The sequence below is a fragment of the Tenebrio molitor genome, chromosome 2 (assembly GCF_963966145.1).
Source record: "Tenebrio molitor chromosome 2, icTenMoli1.1, whole genome shotgun sequence".
Lineage (NCBI taxonomy): Eukaryota > Metazoa > Arthropoda > Insecta > Coleoptera > Tenebrionidae > Tenebrio > Tenebrio molitor.
In genome coordinates, this window is record NC_091047.1 from 26,998,055 (window position 1) to 27,022,455 (window position 24,401).

General features: G+C 36.7%; 4 protein-coding genes and 1 long non-coding RNA gene across 5 annotated transcripts; 2 read left to right on the forward strand and 3 right to left on the reverse strand.

Annotated features, from left to right (window-relative positions):
• The first annotated feature begins 7,469 nt into the window (after positions 1-7,469).
• LOC138124625 (focadhesin) lies at positions 7,470-14,472 on the forward strand. Its single transcript, XM_069039729.1, has 12 exons — positions 7,470-8,090; positions 8,139-8,342; positions 8,393-8,552; positions 8,608-8,893; positions 8,943-9,714; positions 10,888-11,091; positions 11,142-11,383; positions 11,437-11,882; positions 11,931-12,188; positions 12,239-12,441; positions 13,621-13,918; positions 13,977-14,472. The coding sequence occupies exons 1-12, from the start codon at positions 7,822-7,824 to the stop codon at positions 14,124-14,126; spliced, it is 3,492 nt and encodes a 1,163-aa protein (XP_068895830.1). The 5' UTR covers positions 7,470-7,821; the 3' UTR covers positions 14,127-14,472.
• Positions 14,123-15,494, reverse strand: LOC138124630 (protein C1orf43 homolog). The gene is made up of 4 exons (XM_069039734.1): positions 15,089-15,494; positions 14,874-15,036; positions 14,602-14,821; positions 14,123-14,552 (listed from the first exon to the last, which is right to left on the reverse strand). The coding sequence occupies exons 1-4, from the start codon at positions 15,284-15,286 to the stop codon at positions 14,318-14,320; spliced, it is 816 nt and encodes a 271-aa protein (XP_068895835.1). The 5' UTR covers positions 15,287-15,494; the 3' UTR covers positions 14,123-14,317.
• Positions 15,495-15,560: 66 nt separating this feature from the next.
• On the forward strand, positions 15,561-18,294 carry LOC138124626 (protein KRI1 homolog). Its single transcript, XM_069039730.1, has 7 exons — positions 15,561-15,783; positions 15,833-16,151; positions 16,208-16,504; positions 16,556-16,712; positions 16,765-17,116; positions 17,171-17,265; positions 17,318-18,294. Exons 1-7 carry the CDS (start codon positions 15,675-15,677, stop codon positions 18,236-18,238), a joined length of 2,250 nt encoding a protein of 749 aa, XP_068895831.1. The 5' UTR covers positions 15,561-15,674; the 3' UTR covers positions 18,239-18,294.
• Positions 18,295-18,579: 285 nt separating this feature from the next.
• Srp54 (splicing regulatory protein 54) lies at positions 18,580-20,584 on the reverse strand. The gene is made up of 2 exons (XM_069039733.1): positions 20,476-20,584; positions 18,580-20,424 (listed from the first exon to the last, which is right to left on the reverse strand). Exon 2 carries the CDS (start codon positions 20,383-20,385, stop codon positions 18,688-18,690), a length of 1,698 nt encoding a protein of 565 aa, XP_068895834.1. The 5' UTR covers positions 20,386-20,424; positions 20,476-20,584; the 3' UTR covers positions 18,580-18,687.
• A 786-nt stretch (positions 20,585-21,370) lies between these two features.
• On the reverse strand, positions 21,371-23,281 carry LOC138124631 (uncharacterized). Its single transcript, XR_011157226.1, has 2 exons — positions 21,887-23,281; positions 21,371-21,829 (listed from the first exon to the last, which is right to left on the reverse strand). It is a non-coding gene; the product is annotated as an uncharacterized lncRNA (long non-coding RNA).
• Between the last annotated feature and the right edge of the window lie 1,120 nt (positions 23,282-24,401).

A 24,401-nucleotide genomic window follows, 5' to 3' on the forward strand; every position in this document is an offset into this window, starting at 1 on the left:
TGATTAATTTACATCAAAATAAAACGGGGGTGTTTCAAATGTTCCAAAATATTCTTGGATATAATTATTTAATTCATTTTCATCGTACAGGCCGTTTGGTAATATTAATATCATTTCTAATGTCTTCTTTCTTGATTTCATTATTTTTGAGTTCGGTACGTACAATGGCCGGCAAAAAAAATTAGCCATCACTTTTGTGTTACGTCAAAATCCAAATGTGTAATTAATGCTTTTTTGACATTGACATTTAAATGATGGCTAATTTTTTTTGCCGGCCATTGTACTAGTGGATTTTTAGCAGACCTGTATTTTATTTCGTTGTTTTTATACTCTTCAGTAATGTTATCCCAAGTATACCAGAGACTTGCTGTTTTTAAAGCAATTTACCTTTTAATCCGGATAAATTAACAGGATTTTCAGAATAACTTATTTCAAAATCATTTTCTTTAGATCTAATGTGTATCAGACTCATTTATTCAGTTTAAAAAAGCAAGTTCTGATGAAATCAGCCCAGATTCAAAGGCGAAGTTAAAGACCGTCCACGACTCTGAAGAAATCAGCCCAGCGTCGAGAATATCCTTTTGTGATAAAATAATTGAACAAATTAATAAAGATATCCCGTCTTTGAGTTCAGTGAATCAACTCATGAATCGTCTTTGATGAACAAATATTTTTTACCACTACAGTCGAATAACGAGTCTGTACTAAATAAACTAAGTTTAAAAAAACTAAAATCCATTGCAAAAAGACAGGGTTTAAAGAACTATTCACAATATAACTCAAAGACTAAATCACATCTTATAAAATTAATTCTAAAAGAAGAGCTTAATGCTGGCGATTGGTTTAATAAATCTACTCCAACACCATGGCTACATGTCTTAGCGCACATTATTCCGTACGATATTAGAAGAAAATACGTAACAAAACGAATTTGGGATAAATTTCAAAATTCACCGAACATGGAGCACATAACACAAGACATGGCAAATTTACCACCCTTTAGATTAAAATCGCGTAAACCACTTTGGAAAGAAGAATTCCTCATGCAACCATTTTCCAAATCTGACTATTGGAAGGCAGAAGGTTTACAATCTTACATGCTGGGTGTCGGTTTGGCTTTTTGGGAGGATGTGATCTTTTACTGGAAGCAGTAAATAATGACAGAGACTACCACAAAACAATGAACGGAGAAATATTTCAAAAATGGGTTATTATTATTAGTCAATTAATTCCTGGTTTAGCAAAACTACCATATACCTAAGTGTGTTGTGATAATGGATAATGCACCGTACCATTCAATGCAATTCGAAAAACTGCCCACGTCGTGTTCCACAAAAGCAAAAATGCAAGAATGGTTAATAAATTACCATGTCCAATTTGAAGCAAATTATACCAAAAATCAGTTGTGGGAAGTAATAACACCTTTTAGAAGAAATTATCAAAAACAATATGTTGTAGACAAAATTTTAAATGATCGTGGACATGAAGTTCTTGATTACCCCCATATCATTGCCAATACAATCCAATTGAATTGGCGTGGGGATTGTCTAAGAATTATTATAATAAACACATAAATGAGCAACCCTCAAGTAGAAATAAAGTTGCTGATTTATGGTCGGAATCACTTTTGAAATGTACACTTGCTTTCAAAACTTTCACGTACACCTATTTTTCGCTGTATTAAATCAGGGTTGTAATTAATCAATTCTGACATTTAAACTTTTGAAAAGTCAGAATGCCTCGACTGACAGAGCAAGACAAAGTTTTGATGCTTTCCAAATTAGAAGAGGAGTGGTCCATAAGAGGGGTTGCTACTCATAATGGACTAAATAAAAGCACTGTTTTACAATTAATAAGTAAAGAAGGTGAGATGGTGGGAACAAGTAGGGACCGTGAGTAGAAGACCAATTATATTTTTTTTAATTGCTGTCAATGTTATCTTTAACCTAATTTCAAAATTACCCGTTCACACTGCTTAAATTTTGCAAAATCGTTGTTACTTGATTTTGAATGTGTACGTGAAAGTTTTGAAAGCAAGTGTACTATGCCGGCCAAAAAATTTTGGCCGTCATTGTCTGTCAATTCCAAAAAAAAATTTGGAATCCCTACTTTATTGTCATCATGATTACCGTCTTGATTATGAACGTTATTTTTTGGGTGGTAAATTTCAAAACTCAAAATTATTTTGTCATCTCTACTACACAGAACGTTTACCTCAGGTTATCTATGTATGATTGCTCTAATTTTGTTTATTCATGTCGGATTTTCGGAATATCTGAGCTTCAAACAGTTTAAATTGATTGTCAAAATGACAAGAATCGAAAGTGGGGTTACGATTCCTAAAGGTTTATTTACACTTTACTTAAATGTCAAGAAAGTGACGGCCAAAATTTTTTGGCCGCAATAGTACACCCGAAATTTGGCAAAACTATTGTACACAATGCGAAGAATTAATTGCTTCAGATTGGACAAAACACATGGGTAATTTTTCGGTTGCTAATATTCCTCCGTTCATTATTTCGTTGGCAGACTCTGATTCAGAATCAGAATCAGACTTTTGTAACTCAGATTAATAACCATTTAGGAGAATAATTTTTAACTTCTTTTGGTTCAAATATACCTATTAGAAATATTCTTAAACGAGAACTGCGCTACAAATATGTGTTTCATTTTAATTAAAGATTTAGATTATTGTATTGTATTTAGATAAAATGTGTTTAATTATTTTTTTCTACTTCCTTCTCTAAAGTGTCAGATTTTGCACTGACAAATAGTGTATAAAACGTCACTTTAAAAACGATTGTTCATTAGTCACAACTTGGTGTCAATTCGGGCGTTTTCGGGATATTAAACACGCTCGAAGTTTCTTTAAACACGGCTTGAATTTTTTGGACATATTTAGCTCTAGATCAAGTTGGTATTTTGACGTTTATCAGCTGGAGCGCGTTCATAATACTCTGGGTAGGTATAAAGGTTACCCGTGGGTCACCCAAACGCCGTTCACAAATTAAAATTGGGGGAATAATCACGCTACCCCAGATCGTTCGCAAATGTTTAGAGTGACACAAGGAGTGTGCCCATGTTACCGATGTCTAGCGGTGCGGGAGAAATTACCCATACGTCAGATTTGACGTCTGTGAAATATCTGGCGGCAGTGGAGCGGCGGCTGCGTGAAAAAAATATGTTCTAAGGTGTTTTTATACATTTTTAAATTATGTTTTCAATAATGGGGAGAAAATTTTCGAAACTGGAATGGCTGACTGCAATGCATTTGAAATTATCTGTTGGTGAGTGTTGGTTAACCCCGGTGCAATCCATTCAACATATCCAATTCTTAAAGGTATTCCTTGTGCAACCACACTTATATTCTCTTCTTCCCCTTCCTGTATTGAATCCGGGGATAACAAATTAAAGGGAAAAACCGTTTTTTGGCCCAGAAACAATTAATTTTCTTTTTCTTTCGTCAAATTGCATTTTTAATTTGTTGATCTTCATTTAAGCAGGTGGTTAAATAGACGACAATTAAATGTGAGTTGACAATGTTGACATTTACAAAAACAAAAAACACGTGTTTACCCGATTCCGTTCATAATGCCGGAGTGACACTGCAGTCACGTGATATTCCCCACACTCTACCTTCGCCCATATTTTATGAACGCGCTCATGTGGTTTATCAGTTTTGCATCCGGCGTGAAAGAAAACGTCATTGCAGTGGAATAATTCGTTGTATTTTTCAAATATGGACCTGAAGCCACCAACAGTTTGTATCCTGAGAAATATATACACTGCCGCTCAAAAAATTCCGGACACCTACAAAACTGTTATTGTGGTACGGTCGGTGGACAAATAAAACTGGGACACTTAAAATTTAATCTATGTAAATCAGACCATTGAATTGTCAATATATTTGTCAGTGTCTATATAATATGTCACACCAAAGTTAACCTATTTGTGATAAAGCCGTAATTAAAGGATGCAAATTTGTAAATTTTGACTTATGTGATTGTCATTATTGTCCCAGTTTTATTTGTCCATCGACTGTACATGAAAAATCATGAAATCTCTTAAATTGTGTTTAAACACAATTTAAATAAGGAACATCATCTTTACCATGAAAAAACGAAATGAAGAAAAGTTAAATTAACAAAAATAATGGAATATTTAATCAATTAACATGCAATTAACACCTACAATAACACAACTAATTCAACATTAATAAAGGGTGTTACCACCGCGAGCTCTTATAACGTCTCTTAAACGATTTGGAATGCTTTGAATGTAAGCCCATTCTTCCTGCAGAGCCACTCTTAAGCCATTCAACGTCTCCGGTCGGAGTTAGCGACGTCTCACTCTTTTGCCCAGAAAATCCCAGACGTGCTCTATTGGATTCAAGTCGGGACTATCGGCTGACCACGGAAGAAGTATACCAACTTGTTCCAAATATCGAACGACAATCCTCGCCATGTGCGGAGGGCGAGCATTGTCATCCATAAAAAGAAAATTCTCGCCAATAAATGGGGCATAGGGAACCACATGAGATTCTACACATTCCAGGACGTACCTATGTGCCGTCATTGCGCCGTTTTCAACAAACACCAAATCGATGTGGACCTCTAAAGATATACCAGCCCAGATCATAATACTGCCTCCATTATATCCAGTTCTAGGCGATATGCAGCATTGACTGTATCGCTCCCCTGGTCTTCGCCACACCTTCTCACAACCGTCTGGTGATCTAGGATTAAATCTGGACTCATCTGTGAAGAGCACGTTCTTCCATTCGTTGTCGCCCCAATTCACATACTGGTGTGCAAACTCACGCCGAGCTCTTCGATGTCCTACCGTTAATCTGGGGTCTGTAGCTGGTGTTTTCGCAGACAAACCTCTTTCCTTCAGTCTCCTTCGGACTGTTGGGGCTGAAATCATAACTCCACGAACATCAGCTAATCATCCAGCAAGGATAGTTGATGGCAATCCCCTATCTCACAATACAGAAAGACAAAGAAAACGGTCATCTCGATCAGTTGTTGACCTGCTATGATCAGATCCGGCCTTCTCGTGAATCCATGTGTTCCACGGAACCACGAGAGTGCGTCTTGCACAGTACTTCGCGGTATATTAAGGTGTTGTGCACTATACCGCACACTTCGGCCATTGTTGTTGAAAGCTACAATTTGGGCAGCAATTTCAGAGAGCATGGTACACAAATGAGCCAAATCTGTCATCTGAAATGTAGCTTTGAAAAGAAAACACAATCTAAACATAAAGCAACTTTGTAAATGAATAGTTTTAGATACGCATAAAGTGCGAAAATCACTTAATGTAGGTGTTGCCCTAAAGAGTACAATATAATAATTAGCATTTTCTTTTAAAACCCTGCTAAGGCATTAATTAATTGATTACTTGACTTAAATTTTCACAAAAAAAATAAATTAAGTACTTTAAATTTAAAAAAATGAAGTGTCCGGAATTTTTTGAGCGGCAGTGTATATTCCTATTTGGTATGTTCATTTAGTTGTATGTTTAAATTAACGTTTAATAAAAAAGTTGCTTGTTTCGTTTGTGTGTTCCATTTGTTAATTTGGTCGTAGAAAAAGTATAGTATTCAACTCGTTTATAAACTTCTCTAGACACTTGTTTATTAAACACTCGCTCCGCTACGCTTCGCTCGTGCCTAACATAAAACGCGTGTCTAAAGTGCCGTTTATAAATCTTGTTGCATAATATACTATTAAAATGTAGCAAACCGGCAGCAATGTTCGGTTCAATTATAACCTAAAATAGATTGTGTAAATGGGGCGGCCGATGCTGATGCCACCTACTTCGTTCTTAAAAAAAAAAACACACTATAGTGATTTATTTTATTAACCATTGACCTCTATAACAGAGGTCAGTGATTTTAACCAACGTAACAACTGCAATTTTGATTTTGACAGTCTAGACAGTGGTGGCTCGTCAGGGTAGGCAAGGTAGGCGCCGCCTACCCAGACTTTGCCAAAGATATAAATTTATTCAAGTTAAAATTTATTAATAGGCAAATATAATTTAATAACTCCGAAATGTAATTTTTAATTTTTGTTTGTCTACATTATCGAATGTTTTATCCATTAGCAGCGCGCAATGAGCGAATGAATCTCCGCCAATAACTTTGCACTGTCTACCAATACTTTGGCTTGAATCATGTGTGCTACGCTATTGTAAGCGAGGGCAGGCGACTGCACGCCTAAGCTAAATTTCATCTGAATTTTGCGAACGTGAGAGATTACCCTCTCTCTCTCTTTTCTCTTTACACTGTGTCAGAGTGAAATTGACGTGAGGGCAAAATATGTCAATATAGCGTTTAGAAGGCAACTGGATCGGTTGCCTTTGCGGCTTTCGCACCGATTCGTTTTCTACCTAGTCTGGGGCGCATGAGTTGTTGCTTCATTTTCTTCAAAATTCAGATGATTTTACAGATGTTATAATAAGTACAGTGGGGAGCACGGAATTTCGCACGCCAATTTGTACGTCATTAAAAAAAAACTATCTAGTCTAAGCTTTATTGTCATTATAATCAATAATGAGGTGGGATACGCATGATATATGTGATCATGACTGATGTATCACCTAAACTGTCACGAAACTGCCGCCAGTATCTCATTTTAATAAAATTAAGTCAGTGAAATGTCCAATGTGTGCGAAATTCCGTGCTCGCCACTGTACATTTTCATTTATAAAGGATAGACATTTACAAAAAGTAGGTAACTTGGTATTGTTAACTTGTATAAACCTCGTCACAAATTAATCAAGGAAAGAAATAAAATCAACTTACTTTTCATTAATAAGCAAACTTGTAACTTGTAACTATTAGTATTATTATAAGTTACTGAATAGTAGTTTTGTAAACATATAATTTTTGTGACCAAAAACATTAATTAATATCTACTGGTGTCAAATTATGTACATAGCCCGTTCGTTAGAAACTTTCTGATTTCCCAAAATCGTATTAATATGAAAATTGGTGGCCGACTATAATCGACTGCTCCAAGCTCAAATAAAATATTTTCAAAATGGCGACACTTCCGGAAATACCGGAAAACGACGTCATCTTTGTTTTTTTAAATAGAAAGGCCCCATTTTAATTATAAATTTGGATTCTACGTAAAATTTTGAGTTTAGAACGTTCTTTTGTTAACACTTATCTGTCATCGTTTTTGATCCACGTCACCTTCTTCTCTAAAAAGCAAGGTTACATGGCTTCATTAAAAAAATATATCTCCTGAACCATTCCAAATAAATAATTGTTTTTTGTTTATCGAATTCCTGAAGGTTTGGTCGATCTTTTGCGCTATTCTATTAGTGACATTTTTTTTAATGTTTCATTCGCCGACTGCAATTTTCAAATTTATGTATTGCCGCCTACCCACACGAAGAGGGTACAAGCCGCCACTGAGTCCACAGATAACGTAGTCCAATGTTTTTTGAATAGACTTTACTGTATTCTCCTGGGCACAGCTCCTGGGATCTAGGCTCCTGGGTATCAAAAAAATTAACCTGTTTCGATTCGACGTTGTTCACGTCTTCTCAAGTTGCAGCATTACTTATGCATTACTTCAAGTGAAATAATAAAAATTTTAAATAAATCATTCCACAAAAAGTCAAAAACCAATCTGAAATGGAAAGTGGAAACGAAAATGACAGATGCGAGATGCGCCTAGCTTATCGTGCCTAACCTCAATATTTCACGATTTAACCTAAAAGTTTCAAACAAAACGGACTTAAATTTTGCATAAAAGCCATGTGTTTAGCAGTTTTAGCAGCGAAGAGTGAGTAACTGTGACTATGGAAGTGTTGGATAGTAAATTAAATTCCGGGACCCCGGTCCTAATTTCCCAAATCATTTCGAAACTAGTTGAAAGCATCAAAAGTAAACGAGTCAACGATCTGCTAGAAATTGCAGAGTACAAGTTTTTAAAAGAAAAATGTCTCAATGGCGATTGTGCTGTAAATGTAGTAGCCGCCAGTGCGATTTTATCGCTTGCCCGCGACGGCAGTCCTTCACTAGTTAAAAACATGATTACTGATTTTGTCACAATCATTACAACGACCAAGTAAGTACAGCACTGACAACATAATTTTTATAACTCTACAAATTCTAGGTATTCTTCTAATGTAACACTCTTAATCAACAACTTACTGTTGATTGATTTACAAAACGAATTTTCTACAAATAATTTGTACAAATGCTCATTTAATCTTCGTTTGCCCCAACACCCATTCATAATAATGCTGAATGAAAACCCCAGCTCATGGTTCCAAATTTTCAAAGAAATTACATTTTGTTATAAAACTGCAAATACAGAGTATGGCCAATTACATTTTTTTTTTTACAAACTACAAACTACCATTTCAGAATCCAATCCCACTGTAATAAACTATATAAACCTGTATTTTTGTACACCTTATGCAATCCCAATGGGAGTCATTTGGTTGCATTTAAACTAAAACTGTGGACCTTTCTTATTCACACTGAGACAACAGATATTATCAGTACCTTATTAATGTGGATGCAGGTAAGTTACACACTTGAATTTTTTTGAATACCTACCAAATTATCTATCATTGTAGTTTGAATGTGGAGATACAGTTGAAATTAACAGTGAATTGTTAATTGAATTGTCATACTTAAACCCTGAAAGAAACATCATCGACCCTAATCTTCTTCTTTTGTGCCAAATTTCCACATTACAAAAACTCATAACAAACAATTTAGACCCCAGAGCTATGATATTCAGTGTGTTAAATACGTTAGAGTGTCATGAGAGTTTGATTGTCTTAAATCCTGTATTGTTAATTCTAGCCAAATCAATTACATCATGTTCTTCAGTATATTTATCACAACTACTACAATTATGTAAGTAAGATTTAGTGTCCAAAACAAGAAGCTCATTTTTGTGTTGTAGGCAAAGTAATAATTTATCAGACAAAATACGACGCAGTTACGAAAAATATAGTCAAACATTCTCTGTTGCAATGGATAGCAAACCCCTCTAGTTTAATCAGTGACGCTGTCAAACAAGCCAACACTCTGTTTTCATTCCTTGAAAAGAACACAGTTTGCAGCTCACACAGTAAAGATTTTGTAAAATTTTGCGAACATTTTGAACAATTTATAATCACAAACAGCGACATCTACACTGCCAAACAACTCTACATCCTGTTGCAAAACTGGAAGAATGATGAAGATATATTGATTTGGTTGACTAAACTTCAAAACGTCCCAATCTTTTTCACAGTAAAAATCGTAGACTTTCTGTTTGGATTGTTCCTGACTAACTTCGACGAACCTGACATTAATTTGAAAGTATTTGAACTGATTCTGAAATGTGTGGGATATAAGAAAATTTTAGCCGCTAATGTGCTCACTGCCATCTTGTACAGGTTGACAAACACCACTGACTCCAAATTGCATTATCAACTGTTAAAAGCCGTACCAAGAATGGCCGTTGTGAAGGACAACATGCAGAAAATCGTCAGTACCATTCAGGCTTTGAGTAAAGGGGGAAGCACTTTGAGGACATTCAGTACAACTTTAATGCTAGACTTGTGGAAAATCGATCACAAGTGTTACTCCTGTTTGGAGAACTTGTTGATATCTCCGTACGCTTCCCAGGGGAATAGGTGGGAGTTTTACGTCACCAGAGCCTACGTTTTGAAGGAGTTATGTGCTTTGAAGTGAGTACATGTTTAAAGGGTACGCAACACAAAATACACCGTTTTAGTCACTAAGGTGTTTTTTCTATTTCGGTGTCACAATGAGCATTTTTTGTAATTTGCCTCCATTTTGATTATCTAATAGACATATTAAATCTCTGATATTAACGAACGCGACGTCATCATCTGGGATGTCCTTATAGCCATTATTTCAAGGAACATTTTACGAAAATTTTTAGGTTGGCGAAGCTTAATCCTTCATGCGTGTCAGTTTAAATGTGCAAAGAATTATTTATCAGGCAACAAATTTGCGACCGTATTTTTGGCAATTTCACGTATTTCAGCGAGCGTACATGAAAGATTATCTTCCACATTCGTGTTTTGTGACAGAATTTGGATAAAACAAAAGGCGACTTTGAAGACTTGATCAAATTTTCACTTTTAAAATTAAGACATTACCAACCGCCACAAAAATCCCTAAATCGAGGAAAGTAAACATTTTTGTTTAAAAACGGCTTAAAAAGGGCAAATTACAAAAAAATAGTAAAAAACTCGTTTCATAAGACCTTGAAAAACTCATTCTTTAAAATAACTCGTGGCTACGCCACTCGTTTTTTAATCTTGAATTCGTGCTTAAAGACTGGTCTTATGAAACTTGTCTTTTACTATACTATTTTGTGACACTGAAAACAGTTTCATAATACATAGATCAATTTTATAGCATCGTTTCTAGTGATTATGGAATATTGGGTTGGTATTGACAGTAAATGTCAGCGTTAAATGTGATGTCATTTAAAGCTGAATCCATGCTGTGTCACTAGATAATTATTTTATATTTTTTAAAATTAAATGAATGAAGCCGACAGAAAAAAATAGAATGTTACACTCGTTTCACAAGACATGTTGTCGAACTTGTTCCTTTAGAGCACTCCTCGCTACACTCGTCGTGCCCTAAACCCTCTCGTTCGACAACAGACCGTCTTGTGCACTCGTATAACAATATATGTACTAATTAAATGTGTCCAGATATCTACATTATTGTGTCCTTTGTTATCTAAATAGTGACTTATTTACAAAAACCTATTTTTTTTTTGTAAAATAAAACAACTCTCAATCCTTTTTTTAAGGCAACATACACATCGTCTGTCTCTTAATGTTGTTTCTTTATCTATTAGCTTGTCTTGAACATTTCAGGCCTGAGCTTTACGGCAAAGAAATGGTGGCTCACATTTCAAAAATCCTGAACGAATGCAATAACGCAGATGGCGCTTTGGCAAGCGCCTTGGCCATCGAGGGTATAACTCACTTGTGCAAGTCTGAAATCATCGACGCCGTCACAACTTGGGCCACTTTGGCGCCGATGTTCAAGAACGAAACTAGAGTTCCAGTCATAAAAAGGTCCACTCTTCAATCCCTCTGTTGACCATTCACTTATCGATGGATTTCAGTGTGTGCACTCTAATTTCGGAAATTCCCAACCTGTCGTACACCGAAGCCTATCCCCAACTGATCGAAGAAGTTGTGGCAAAGTTGTGGGAGTACACCGTCATGAACCCCGACGACGAAGTATGGACCGCGGCTTTAAGCGCTTTGACTCACTTCAATCTGGAGCAAATCGTCGCACAAGCCCCTGACAAGTACTTCGACGAGGAAACGTTGAGTATGAGCGAGAATGATCACGTGGTGGCGGGTATTTGATCGTTGGATTTTATTTATGGTTCGCTGTTAACAGTCGAGTTTCAGGGCATTGTTGGATCTACTTTTTGAAAAATTGCAGCGAATCAAAGCTGGCCATAGCCGGTGATTTTTTGATCAAAATGGTGTCGCTGGAGGTGTCGAGCTATTTGAAATTTGTTTATCAGGTTAAGGGGCCCAGAGAGCCCGCCAATCACTCGTATTTGCCGGTGAACAGCGTAGTTCGAGGCTTGTCGACTTACATAAAGTCGAAGATAATGAAATGGAAAGGGAGTCCCTACAAAGAAGTGTATTTGCAGTGTTTGCGAATTTTCAGTCGGGAATATTCCAAACCGTTGCCCCCGCTCGACTGGTGCTTCCTCCAGGAGCTTGTTCACGAACCCGAAGCGAAGGATTACTGTGTGAGCATCGCAGCCCGTCAGGTAGTCCTCTCAGGAACCGCGAGGAGGTTCATAGTCAACTATATCGAAGCGATCGCGCAAAATCGCACAAATGTGAGTCGTTCTGACATACTGGACGAAGTTCAAATAATTAGTTTGCAGGAACATGACGTTCTACACGTCTACAGCAATTTGAGGCATCTTGGCAACAGTGTTCAACCCTTCGCGCTCAAACCTTTCCTAGAGGTGACAATTTTGAACGCGGTCGAATTATTTAAAGTTGGATCCAAGGAGCAGTTGGTGACGATTTTGAGACATTTGGAAGATACCTTACGCGACGAAACCATCCAAGAAGCGAATAAAATTGTGATTGCTCAAATCATCAGCGACGTATTTAATCAGACCGAAATTTGTTGCGAGGTACAGATGGTTGAAGGTTTCGATGAAAAGTGTAAATATTCTGATTTCAGTTGTTTGAAATGTTGTTAGAATGCGTTATACTGTTCCCCGTCAAGTGTATAAACGACATGAGTTCGCCAAAGTCGATGAAAGAGGTGAGAACCGAGTGGTTGAAGAAGGCGATCAGAATTAGGTGTCATCTGGCGGTGAATAGTAGCGATGCCGCACTGAATTGGCTGAATGATTTGGTGGAGAGCGGGAGTTCTTTTCCGGCGTGAGTAGACTGTTAACAGTTGTCTTTGTTGAAGTTTAGTTTGAAGAAACAATTTTCATTAATAATTTGAGTGTTGCACAACCATTAATAAACCACTGTAGATGCGACATCAATTTTGAAAGCAACTGTACAGTGGGTGGTTCTTGCATGTACATTTACGTATAAGAGACACTAACTTCAAACTTTTTTGTTGTTTCCATCTCGATAATAACCCATTTTTTATAACCACCATTTCTCTTCGTCGTCGTATTGTTTTTTCTTTTATTTTAAATTTTTTCTTCATTTATTATTTTATTTCTTACGTTATCTTTTAAGGGTTTTTTAAGCAATTTCTATTTTACAAATCTATAACACACCTTTTTTTGCTTTCTTCTTCTACAGTCTACAATGATCCATTTCTGTTTCCCGTTAATAATGTCCTATCCTTTTTTTTTTCTTTTTCAGTTCTACATTTTCTCTACTTATATATTTTATTCTCGCGTTTATTGCCTTTCTGTTAGGTACTTAATTATTTCCTTCTTTAGTTCTAACTTCCGTTTTTATTCAGAAGCCTTTTTGATTTTATATCATTACATTTTTCATATTCTCGTTAATACATTTTTTCCTTGCTTTTGATCTTCTTGTGTAATCGTCATGAATTTTTTTAGTGATTTCAGAAATCCAAATTCTTTAACATCAATATCTCCTTTATTACCTCTTCTCTAAATGCATCTACGATTTTTCGGCATAGATTTGTAAATTTACTACAAATTCCTATATTTCTTTAATTTTCATGTATATTTTCCCAGTACTCCTTTCATTTTCTTTTTTTTTTTTTTTGTTTAAAGCATCCTTACTTATTATCTTCTGTTGAAATCAGAATGTAATTTTTTTAAAGTTCCATCAACCCGGCGCATCCACCATTTTTATAAGGTTTAAAATAGTTTACTGTGACATTTAATTTGGTCTGGTAATCTCAAAACAAAAATAGAACGAAATTAAAAACACAAATTTTCATAAAAAATTAAAAAATCGAGTTATTTTTCTTCTAAATACATATTATTAACGTTGTTGTAAAACTTTGATAATCTAATCCTTCCAGCTTTTTTCTGCTGGTTGCTCGATGTTTTCATTCGAAAAAATATTCCAATATTTACGTCACACATATGTAATCAAATATTTAAAATTGTATTTTTCCAGAACCACAAGATTCATGTTCGAACAATTTGCCACAGTTTTCGAGAAACACAGAGACAACACCGAATGCGTCTTGTGGGTTCTGGAACTCATCGGCCAAATTCAAGCCGTCACTGCTGAAAAAGCCGAAGAAAGCGAGATTCTGTTCCTGTGCAACACCTTCATTTTGGCAACGATCGTTTTTTCTGGACACTCTGTATTTCTTCAAGATTTTCCCGATTGCGACGAAATGTGCAAATATTTCCCCCGAGCGGTGGCCACTTTATTGGACATAAATCACTGGAGCATTTGCACAACTCAGGTTTGTTTCCGTCATTTCAACAGTACAAAAAAAAAAAATCTGACAAATCGAATTTCAGGCGCTGGAATGGTTTTGTCACATGACCACGGAGAAAAGTTTCAATAAAAAGTACAAAGAGATGTTCGTGCAGTGCTTACAATGTCTGAGGTACGAAAGCGAGTTTCAGAAGAACATGAAATGGACAAAATATCTAAACGTCGAGTGTTGATTTATCATAACGAGATTTATTTTAACGCTACGATCAGACTTCACAGTTCGTACAACTACGAAACAATAAACTTGAAAAATAATTCGAACTAAATAAGCTAGATAGTTATCTAAGAGCACGGTTACAATAGGCCCACGAGAAAATTATGAACCTTCTCGTTCTATTGCTGATTTGGCACAGGAAACTCAACATCATACAGAAGTTTCGTTGTCGGCCAATGGGGGAACAGTCAACGACGTAGGTCTGGAATCGATTCTCTCCGAAACACTCAAAATTTCATCGTCAGCGACATAACTTGGGGGTAGAGGGTGTAATCGTGTGGGGTCTAATAAATTTCTATTTTTTTCTTGCGGTGTTTGCTTTTGCCTGTGAGGGGTGCGATTCGGAGATGACTTTCTGCTATTATAGGACTTGAGTAATTTCGCCCTGAAACAGTAATTGCAGAATCGGAATTTATCTCAGTACATGAACTTACGCATCGAGCAGCTTTAGTAAGAGTCGGTTGTACTGTTGGTACTCTTCGTCCCCAAAGTGATTGGGGTCGTGACGGGCGTGTTCGTAAAGATCACAGAATTGGTGAATCAATCTTTGGCCGCTGCCGTTTAGTGGAGCTGCTAAGGTTGTCAAGAGATAGGCTCGTAAGTTTTCACTCGGGTGCCTCACTAGACAACTATCCTGTTTCGTTATTTCTGCCTCTGCAAGAACATTTTCAAACTGTTGATTTTTTTTAAATCTTAACAAATTTACCTAACGTTTTAACATCATCGACAGCTTTCAATCTGTAGTAGTGAGCGGGAATCTGCTGACCAGGATATACAATGTATCTAGGGTCCTTTTTACTTATTAATTGTGGTTCACATATAATCTTAGGTATAAGGTCAATACGTCTTTCGATTTCTCTTTTTAAAACCTACGAGTGTAAAATCTCAACTTTCTACTTATGGAAACTGATAAAAACATACCTTGGAACCGTCGTGCCCTATAGGTACATGCGGTCCTCTTCTAGATCTAAGCGCAAACCTCATGATTTGCCGCTTAGCAAATATAAACAGGAGAATAAAAGTCAATACACCTAACCCTATTATGATGACCACAGTTACACCAGAAAGTTCCTCAGACATATTCTTTGGTTTTGTTAATTTTTCTGCGTGTGCAGGCATTTGGCAGATCTATCACGGCTACTTAAACATTTAATATTTAATTCTCCGGTGAGGCGACTCCTTGCAAAACACTTTCTAACAGTCAAAGCGTGCTACACTTTTTAACCTTGACATTATCGACACAAATATTTGCACCACCTCCACATAAAGAATTAAACGAAATAAATTATTTACAACCGCCCCAACAGTAATTATACACAAAAGTTTCATAAATACTTTGATTTGACAGAACTGACATTTCAACAAATGAGAAATGACAAGCAGCTTCGCCAACAAAACCAAAACAGAACAAACACGAAGTACGAAGTTGCTGACTTGCCGTTCTCGACATGCTGTTGCAGTGGCTAACCTTAAATTTCCACATTTTTCCTGTTACATTTTAGGCAAGATGAGTAAAATATTTGAAGGCGATTCGGACTCGGATGCCGATATTAAAACCGACAACGATTATGCAAAGAACTACGATAACTGGAGAAAGAAAGAGGAACTGAATAAATGTAAATATATAAAGTGTGGTCCAACAGGAAGAGTGTCTTTTTATTCTAGTGAAAACAAAATATGGAGAAGAATTGTTAGATGAGGATGCATCGAGTTCTTCAGACGATGACGACGACGGAATTGAGTTGACAGAAGAAGTTGAAAAACAGTTTTTCAAAACTTTATCCTGCCTAAAAAACAAAGACCCTCGAATCTATGATGCAAATGTGAGATTCTTCGATGGCCCTGAAGACAATTTGCAAAAAGTGCAGAAAAAAGTGAAGAAAGAAAAACCACTGTACATCAATGATTATGAAAGAGAACTAATTTTGAAGAAGAATGGAGAACTGAGTGAGAGTGATGAGGAAAAGGAAGATCCACGTGCAAGGTATTATTAAGTTTTGAAATTAAATCGTGATTGTGTACAAGCAAAGAAGTTAATAGGTCACCAACATATGTTGAAGAACAACAAAAAATTAAGGAAAATTTGAAAAAAGTCCTCAGTGGTGTAACAGAAGATGACGATGAAGAAGAGTGGGGTGGGATGCTTAAAGTGAGACAAAAAACTGAAGAAGAGAAAATGAGAGAAGAGGCAGAGTATAAAGAGTGGCTGTCAGGACAAAAGGAAGATATCGAAGATAAAGACTTTAAAAGTGAGCTGAAGCCTCTTAAAGACTATTGGAATAATCCAAGTCTAGATAAGGATGAAAAGTTTTTACGAGACTACATTTTACAAAAAAGGTAGAAATTTATGCTCTTTACTTTAATTAGGCTAATTTTAGAGTATTACAGATTTTTGAACAAAGAAGATGAAGATTATATTCCAACATATGAAGAAATCATCCATGATTCTGATCAAGATTTATCTGAAGATGAAGATGCCATAGAGAAACAAGAAGAATTTGAACACAAATACAATTTCAGATTTGAAGAACCAGATCAAGAATTTGTAAGTCACTCTGCAAGTAAAGTCAGATTTGATTATTCAGATTTTTTTGCAGATTAAACGCTACCCTAGAACCATGGAACAGTCTTTAAGAAAAACAGATGACAAGAGGAAAGTCAAGCGAGCAGAGACCAAGGAGAGGAAACAGAAAGAGAAAGAACAGAAAATGCAGGAACTGAAGAAACTTCAAGAGCTCAAGCGCAAAGAAATTGAGGAAAAAATACAGAAGCTGAAGGAGATCACTGGAAATACAGACATACAATTTAAAGATGATGATTTAGAAAGTGATTTTGACCCTGAAGCTCATGACAAGCGCATGCAGAGCTTGTTTAATGACGAATTCTACGAAGGTGCTGAAGAAGATCAAAAACCTGAGTTTCCAGAACTGGATGAATATCTGGAAATAGGTGAGTCATTTTTTATTATTTGCTGAATGGAAGTGTCATTCAACTGATTTGTAGAAAACTGGGACAGATGGGATGGTAATGAACAAGCAGGTGAAGAAGCAAGAGAAGATGAGGAACATGTGCCACATTGTGAAGATGAAGATTTTAATGTGAGTTTACAATGTTTTTTTTTTTTTTTAATTTAAATATTTTGCTTTTTAGATGGATTGTGATTATGACCCAAAAGCTGATGTGAAGAAGGAAATGATTGAAAATAGCAAAGGAAGGAAGAAACGCAAAAGAAAGTCTTTATTCGCCAAAACTGTAAGTGAGCCAAAACCGGTTTTTGATCCCAAAGACAAAACGTATGAAGAGTATTTAGACGAATATTACAAACTGGATTGTGAAGACATCATTGGCGATCTTCCTTGTAAGTTTAAATACAGAAAAGTGGAGCCAAATAGCTTTGGACTGAGTATTGAAGAAATCCTGACGGCGAAAGATCGAGAATTGAATAAGTGGTGTTCTCTTAAAAAAGCGATACAACATCGTCCAGATCATGTGGAAAAGTATGATCAGATCGCATTCGCGAAAAAAGCCAATAATGTCGAACTTAAGAAAAAGATCCTGCCGAGTCTGTTTGAGGATGAGAAAACTGATCAAAACGAAGAAGTAAAACAGAGTGGAAGTAAGAAGAAGAAAACGAAAAAAGTCCGATGCGTAAAAGGCGGAAAAGGAAATGGCGCCAGTGAAAATGACCACGTTGGCAGTAATGAGATAAAAAAAGACGATGTGTCTGAGGCACAAGATTTAAATGAAAGTAATGTGATGAAAACTAACGACAACACTACTGAAAGTAGAAACGAAAATGAAGTGAAAACTGGCGGAGACAGCAGTAATGTCAGTAGAAAGAATAAAAAGAAAAAGAAGAAAGTACAAAATAACGACAAAACTAGTGGTGTTGACGTCACTAGAGGTAAGAAGCGAAAGCGTGCGAATAGTAGTTCCAATGGCGACGGTGTTGCAATTAAGAAAATTTTCAAAGACAAGAAACAAAATGTAGGAATTTCGGATGCCCGATTATCTGCGTATGGAATTAACCCGAAAAAGTTTAAGAACAAATTAAAATATGGCCAAACATAAAGTACAACATACATATTGTTATGTAAATATGACGGGAAAATATATCATTTAAGTAATATGTTGAAATTACTCATCCTTCCAACGTAAAGATGGGCTGTATCACGACACCGTTAACTTTAATCATGACTCTAATTACCATGGTGACCAATTCATCTCTTTCTAGCAAGTTATAATTGCATAAATCTATATCGTTTTATGTTTACTTTAATTACGACTTTAGTTAACGCACACTTTAATAACGGTGTCATGATACGGCCTGTTCTTTACGCGTTTCTATCCAGTATTCTCAACAATACTGAAAAAAATGTTACAGAGAACACAGATAATAGAAATAAAACTCGTTATTGAATTATAATTTATTTATTTCACCCAGGTTAGATTAAAATAAAATGAACTATATTAAATTTACATCTCAATATAATATTTCGGCAAATCGGAGTTTAAAACAATCACGGCGAATTCGAAATATCCATATTGTCAGATTTTTCTGATGATTCTTTCTCGTTGGTGGAATCCGCCTCTCTGGCGTTTGACTTCTCCTTTTCCGAATCGAAACCCTTCTCCTCCTCATCGTAATTCCTCGGCACCTTCGATCTCGACCTCGACCTCTCCTTTTTCTCCTTTCGATCCTTCTTATCCTTCCTCCTGTCTCTGCTCTTGGACCTGCTCCTCTTTCTCGAGAGGCGCGGCGACGGCGTTCTCCTCCGCCCCTTCGACCTGGACCTCCTTTTCTCCTTGTCCTTCCCCTTGCGATCCTTTGACCTGCTCCTACGCCTACTGCGCGATCTAGACCTCGACTTCTTCTTCTCCGCCGCAGAGCCTTCAATACTGCTCTCTTTGTCGGTCTTCTTGTCCTTGGTCTCGCGACTGCTCTTCTCCTTTGTTTTGCTCGTCTCTTTCTCTTTAGACTTCCTCGGCTCCTTCTCTTTCGACTTTCTTGTCTCCTTGTCGCGCTTGCGGTCCTTCGAGCGATCCCGAGTCTTGCTGTCTTTATCCCTCGACCGGGCCCGCGAGTTTCTCTCCTTGGACCTGTGCCTGCTGCGCCTCTTCGTCGCCGACTTCGAGCGCGACCGGCGAGACCTCGACCGTCCCGAACCGGAGCGCCTCGACCTGGACCTGGAGCGTTTTCTCGACCGGGACTTGGAGCGCTTTCTGCGATCCCGCGATCTCGACCTACGCGGCCGCGACGACGACCTCCTGCGGCGGCTGCGAGAACCGCGCGAGCACGACCTCGATCGCGACCGCCGCCTCCTGCCCCGCGAGCGCGACCGGGAACGGCGCGAGCTGCGCTTGTCTTTGGTCAGCATGCCGATCACCGGCTCTATGGAGGCGTTGATCATGTTCTGGGCCTCCTTGAAGCGCGACATCGCCTCCTCGATCTCCTTTTGAGCAGCCTCGTTACTCTTGGCTTGTGGCTTGATGATTGGCTGGGTGGCGTGGATTATCTCCAATGGTTTACCTTTGAAATCCTCTCCGTTCAGCTTCAAGGCGTTCACAACGCTTGGCTGTTCCGTGAATTCGATCAAAACGTGCGTGCTGCCGTCGTTGGGGCACTCACATATGCGCAAATACTTCACTTCTCCGCATGACGAGAAGAACTGAATTATCTCATCAGCAGGTATGTTGGGGTCAAAGTTCACAACTTGGACGGTTCTGCGAGTCTCCTCGACTTTGATGCTGTCGTATTTGGCGGGTAAAGGGGGGTACGGTACCAGGCCGTTGTCTATCAAGTGCGGATCTGTCGTTATGACCACTTTGTCTTCACCAGTGCCTTGGAAAGAGTTTGTAACATGTGGGGGCAACTTGGGTTCGTTTACGTTAAATCCGGGTACGATTGTACCATTTCTTGTCATCTCGAGGGCATAGTATTCGTCAGGGATGTCTCCATTTATCACCGGAATTACGATCAGAGCCCTATCAATGAATACAGTGTTGGTCATGTGTTGTGCTACACCTACAGTGCTGGAATCTACAAATTTTACGTAACATATCCTGGATTGCACGGGACAGGAGACGTCTCTGATCGTGGGGTACAGACGGATGTCTTCGATTTTGCCCAAATAGCCGAACAGCGTCTGCATCTGATCTTTTGTGGCCTGGGGGGCTATGTTGGTCACTTGGACCACTTTTGTATTTCCTACGACCATTTCTGATGGAATATGCGATCACTTATTACTCCATTTACACTGAAATCAACGTTTCAACTTCTTTATTAATAACGCAAAATGTACGTTTACGGTGCCAAACACAAGCGACACTTTAACCACAAACTTGAAACTGACACTAATTTAGTAATTTATTATTCTCATTCTTGCCAACCGTAGGTGCGTAAGTGGGATCGAAATCCCCCACTGTTTTGCGCGCGTGCGTGTTGAGAGTTAGAAAGTGGTGCAAGGGGAAATTTGACGATATTTAAATTTAAATTTTATATCAAACCTGTCATCGTGTCAAACGGCTCTATAAAACATACAATCATACATCATCTGCCAAAAACATAAAATGGATTAAGGGCCGGTTGTATAAAGCTTAGTTAACATCGTGTCAGCTAACAACGCGTCAAGTCGGAAATCCGCTCATTTGATTGGCTGATTCAAATAAAATGTTAAATATCATCCAATCAGATCGCTTGACATTATGTTAACTTTAACAACGACTTGACATCGCTTTATGCAACCGGGCCTAAATGTAATCAATATGAATTCAAAACTATAGAAGCGGGAAATTTAAAAAGACTAACCCTTTGTTTCCAATCACTTAAGAAATTATAATTATAAATTATACTTAGAAAATTATACTTTACAAAAAATACTTTCATTTTTGCTGTTCACAATCATAATTAATAAAAACTACAGACCAATGAAAAACTAGAGAAAATTTGCCAAACAACTGTCACTAAAGTCTATTTTTTCCTGGTAGGCGCGTGCGTGCGCATCTCCGAAAGGTAGAATCACATAGCTAAGATTTTTAGCAGGATGCAGGAATTGTTAGTATTTTTGGTTGCATATAATCTAGGGGGATCATTATTTTTGGTTGCATATTAAAACTCATGTTCATGATTTAATTTTTGTATAATTTGTAAAATGTAAACAAAAAAGTTTATGAATAAACTCGTGGAAAAATTGATAACAAATATTAAATGTACATTTTTTATTTTTATTTAATACATACAGGAGTTAATTTGGGTACAAAACAACTCCATACTTTTGGATTCAATCGTTAATTTCAAATAAAATAAAATAATCATCACCGCACTTTTCACGTAAATAAAAATAATTACAGTGACATTGACAAAAATTGACAGTTCACATGAAAGCAGCAAAAATTTCATAACATGGACATGGCCTGCTTCGACTACAATCATTTATAATAACCATGTATCTTGCAAGAGAAAAGGAAAAGGCTTAATTTACACAGCATCAATTGTAGGAATTCTGTTTGCAGAGAAAAATGAGTGCACTGTTTTTCGAATGAGATATTTGTGATGTTCATCCAATTGAATCATACATTTCCTATCAGGTTTCTTCGGTGCCTGTAATTGCCCACACTTCTTTTCTTCCGCCAAGTATCGTTGAATGGTTCTAAATCCACAACCTTCAACACAAAGTAATTAAGCTGTGATACAACAAAAAAAAAATCAGAAAACAATACCAGTATAATCTGCAGTTTTTTCCATTTGAGGCGTCTTGGTTAACTCGGCAAAATCCTTGGAGATCTCACGAAATACTTTAACGATCATTTCTTTCTCGGCTTGTGAGAAATTTGCTATATGCATTAATAAAAAACTGTTACTTTCTGTTAGCATAAATCCAACTTACTTATTTGGTGATCGAAATTGAGACATCTTGTTGACATATAAGAACTTCTTAACCTCTAAGAACTGTTTTTTTAATAAATAAATGGACACAACACAAAACAAACAAAAAAACACACACAAACCACGAAAGGAAAATTAAGACACGATGAAACAAAAATGGCAGCTTGGACCTGATTGACAGTACAGAAACAGAACACTGTAATATTGCACATTTCTCCAGTGTAAGTAGAAAAATAAAGTAGCCAATAGGAAAGTCGCATTTCGTTGCAGGATTTTGTAAATGCGCACGCACGCGCCTACCAGGAAAAAATAGACTATAGTTTTGACATTTTACTAGTTTTAGTTTGGTGGAATTAGATATACCCAGTAAATAGTTACAGTAAGTGCCACGAAGGTAAGCGTAATGGATATTGAAACTAATTGTCGCCAATTTTTCATCGAATGCGTCGATTTGGTAAAAAACCGACCTCAGAGATTTGAGGTTAAAGACAGCTAATGATCTGACTGGTCAAATTATCTAATTATACGTAAAAACCTTGGAGTTTGCAAGAATTTGATAATTATAAGTGAAACACAAATGAAGCACAATTTGTTAAGTATAATTTTTTAATTATAATTTTATTGTGCACACCGTCATTCACAACTATGGACCAAACTTTGTTAATTATAATTCGTAATTATAAGTGATTGGAAACGAGGGGTAAGGCCCCGTTGTATCTATAAAGCGATGTCAAGTCGTTGTTAAAGTTACTCTCGTGTCAAAAATAAATTACTCCCTAGAATTCGAACTTTTAGGGAAATAACGTTTTTCATGTTGTGTTAACTAGAATTTTCAAAAGTTATTTTGAATGTCTAAGGTTGGTTACTTTGAATTGAGAGATTAAATCCAAATAAATATGCCGCCAGTAACCAAAATTGATTGTGAAACGAAAAATCATCTATCACTTAGCGAGAAATTAGTCATTTGCAACTGTTACTATTAATTTGCTGTCTTACATTTTTGGGATATCTTTTGTTTGTCACCAGAAACCACATAGCCTCCAACCTAACCAAATTTATGGCAACCTAGTAACGAATATCCCTAAATTCTAGGGAGTAATTTATTTTTGACACGAGAGTAACATAATGTCAAGCGATCTGATTGGAGGATATTTAACATTGTATTTGAATCAACCAATCAAATGGGCGGATTTCCAACTTGACACGTTGTTAGCTGACACGATGTTAACTAAGCTTTATAGATACATAAAGTCCATTCACGTTGGATTTTCCCTGCCAAATTGTTGTTACTTTGCAAGCCTGCGCCTCCTTTCCTAGTAATTTTTACATTATCGTGTTTTATTCGTGATAGAGCGATTGAGAGCGATTTGACGTCTTTAATTTTGAATGTTAGTTTGACGTGTGAAATAAAGTCACAGATTTTTTAATAAAATTCTATTCCTGGGTGATTTTACCATGGGGAAAAGAAAAAAGGTTAATTTTAAAATTGCGTTAACCTTCCACAACTGACGTAATGGTGGTAATGTGACGAAACCCGCAAGCTAATACGGACTCAAGAAAAAATAGCTTCAGTTCGAAAATTAATTAGTTAGAATCCTTTAATATTTAATGTATTGTATGTATTAACATGATTACAATCTATTTACGACCTTTATTGAGCAGTTTTAACAATACAACGTTATTTTAAAGGTAATATGTACATCGAAAAAACTTAAATTAGAAAAAAATCATTAAAAATCAAAATACACCTTTCTTTTGTGGTATGCAATTGTAACAATACATTCTTGAAACGTCACAACCACAATCAAAACGTATAAGTGTCTCTGAATAACTGAAATTTTATTGCCAAATTTGTTCCATCATTTAGATGCATTCCTTACTTCCATCCAATGAAAGAAACTTCACACAATTTCCTATTGGGTTCATTTTTTATAACTTATTCTGGTTCCTCATCACTCATCAATCATCATGTTAGTCGCAGAAGGTTAAGTAAATGTAGTCATTAAGAGTTTTTTCACTTAATCAACAACGCAAGCAGAAAAATACAACACCAGTAGGTAGGAGCATTGTATGTTCCTAATCCTATCATACCGATTAACAACTGACACTATTTTTAGTGCAAATGATAACAAAGTGGATGTATTATTACCTATTGTTATCCTCTAAAAAGCTTAATAACAATATTTGAAAAATGACTGTTTCTTTGCTGACAGCGAATAACATAACCTCTACAGTCTACGAATGACTTGGTTACTTTATCAGCCCGTATTGGTGACATACACAGCTAAAGCATTTTTGAACCAAAAATCACACTGCCACAATATTGAATTATTTGACCTTGACTAGGAA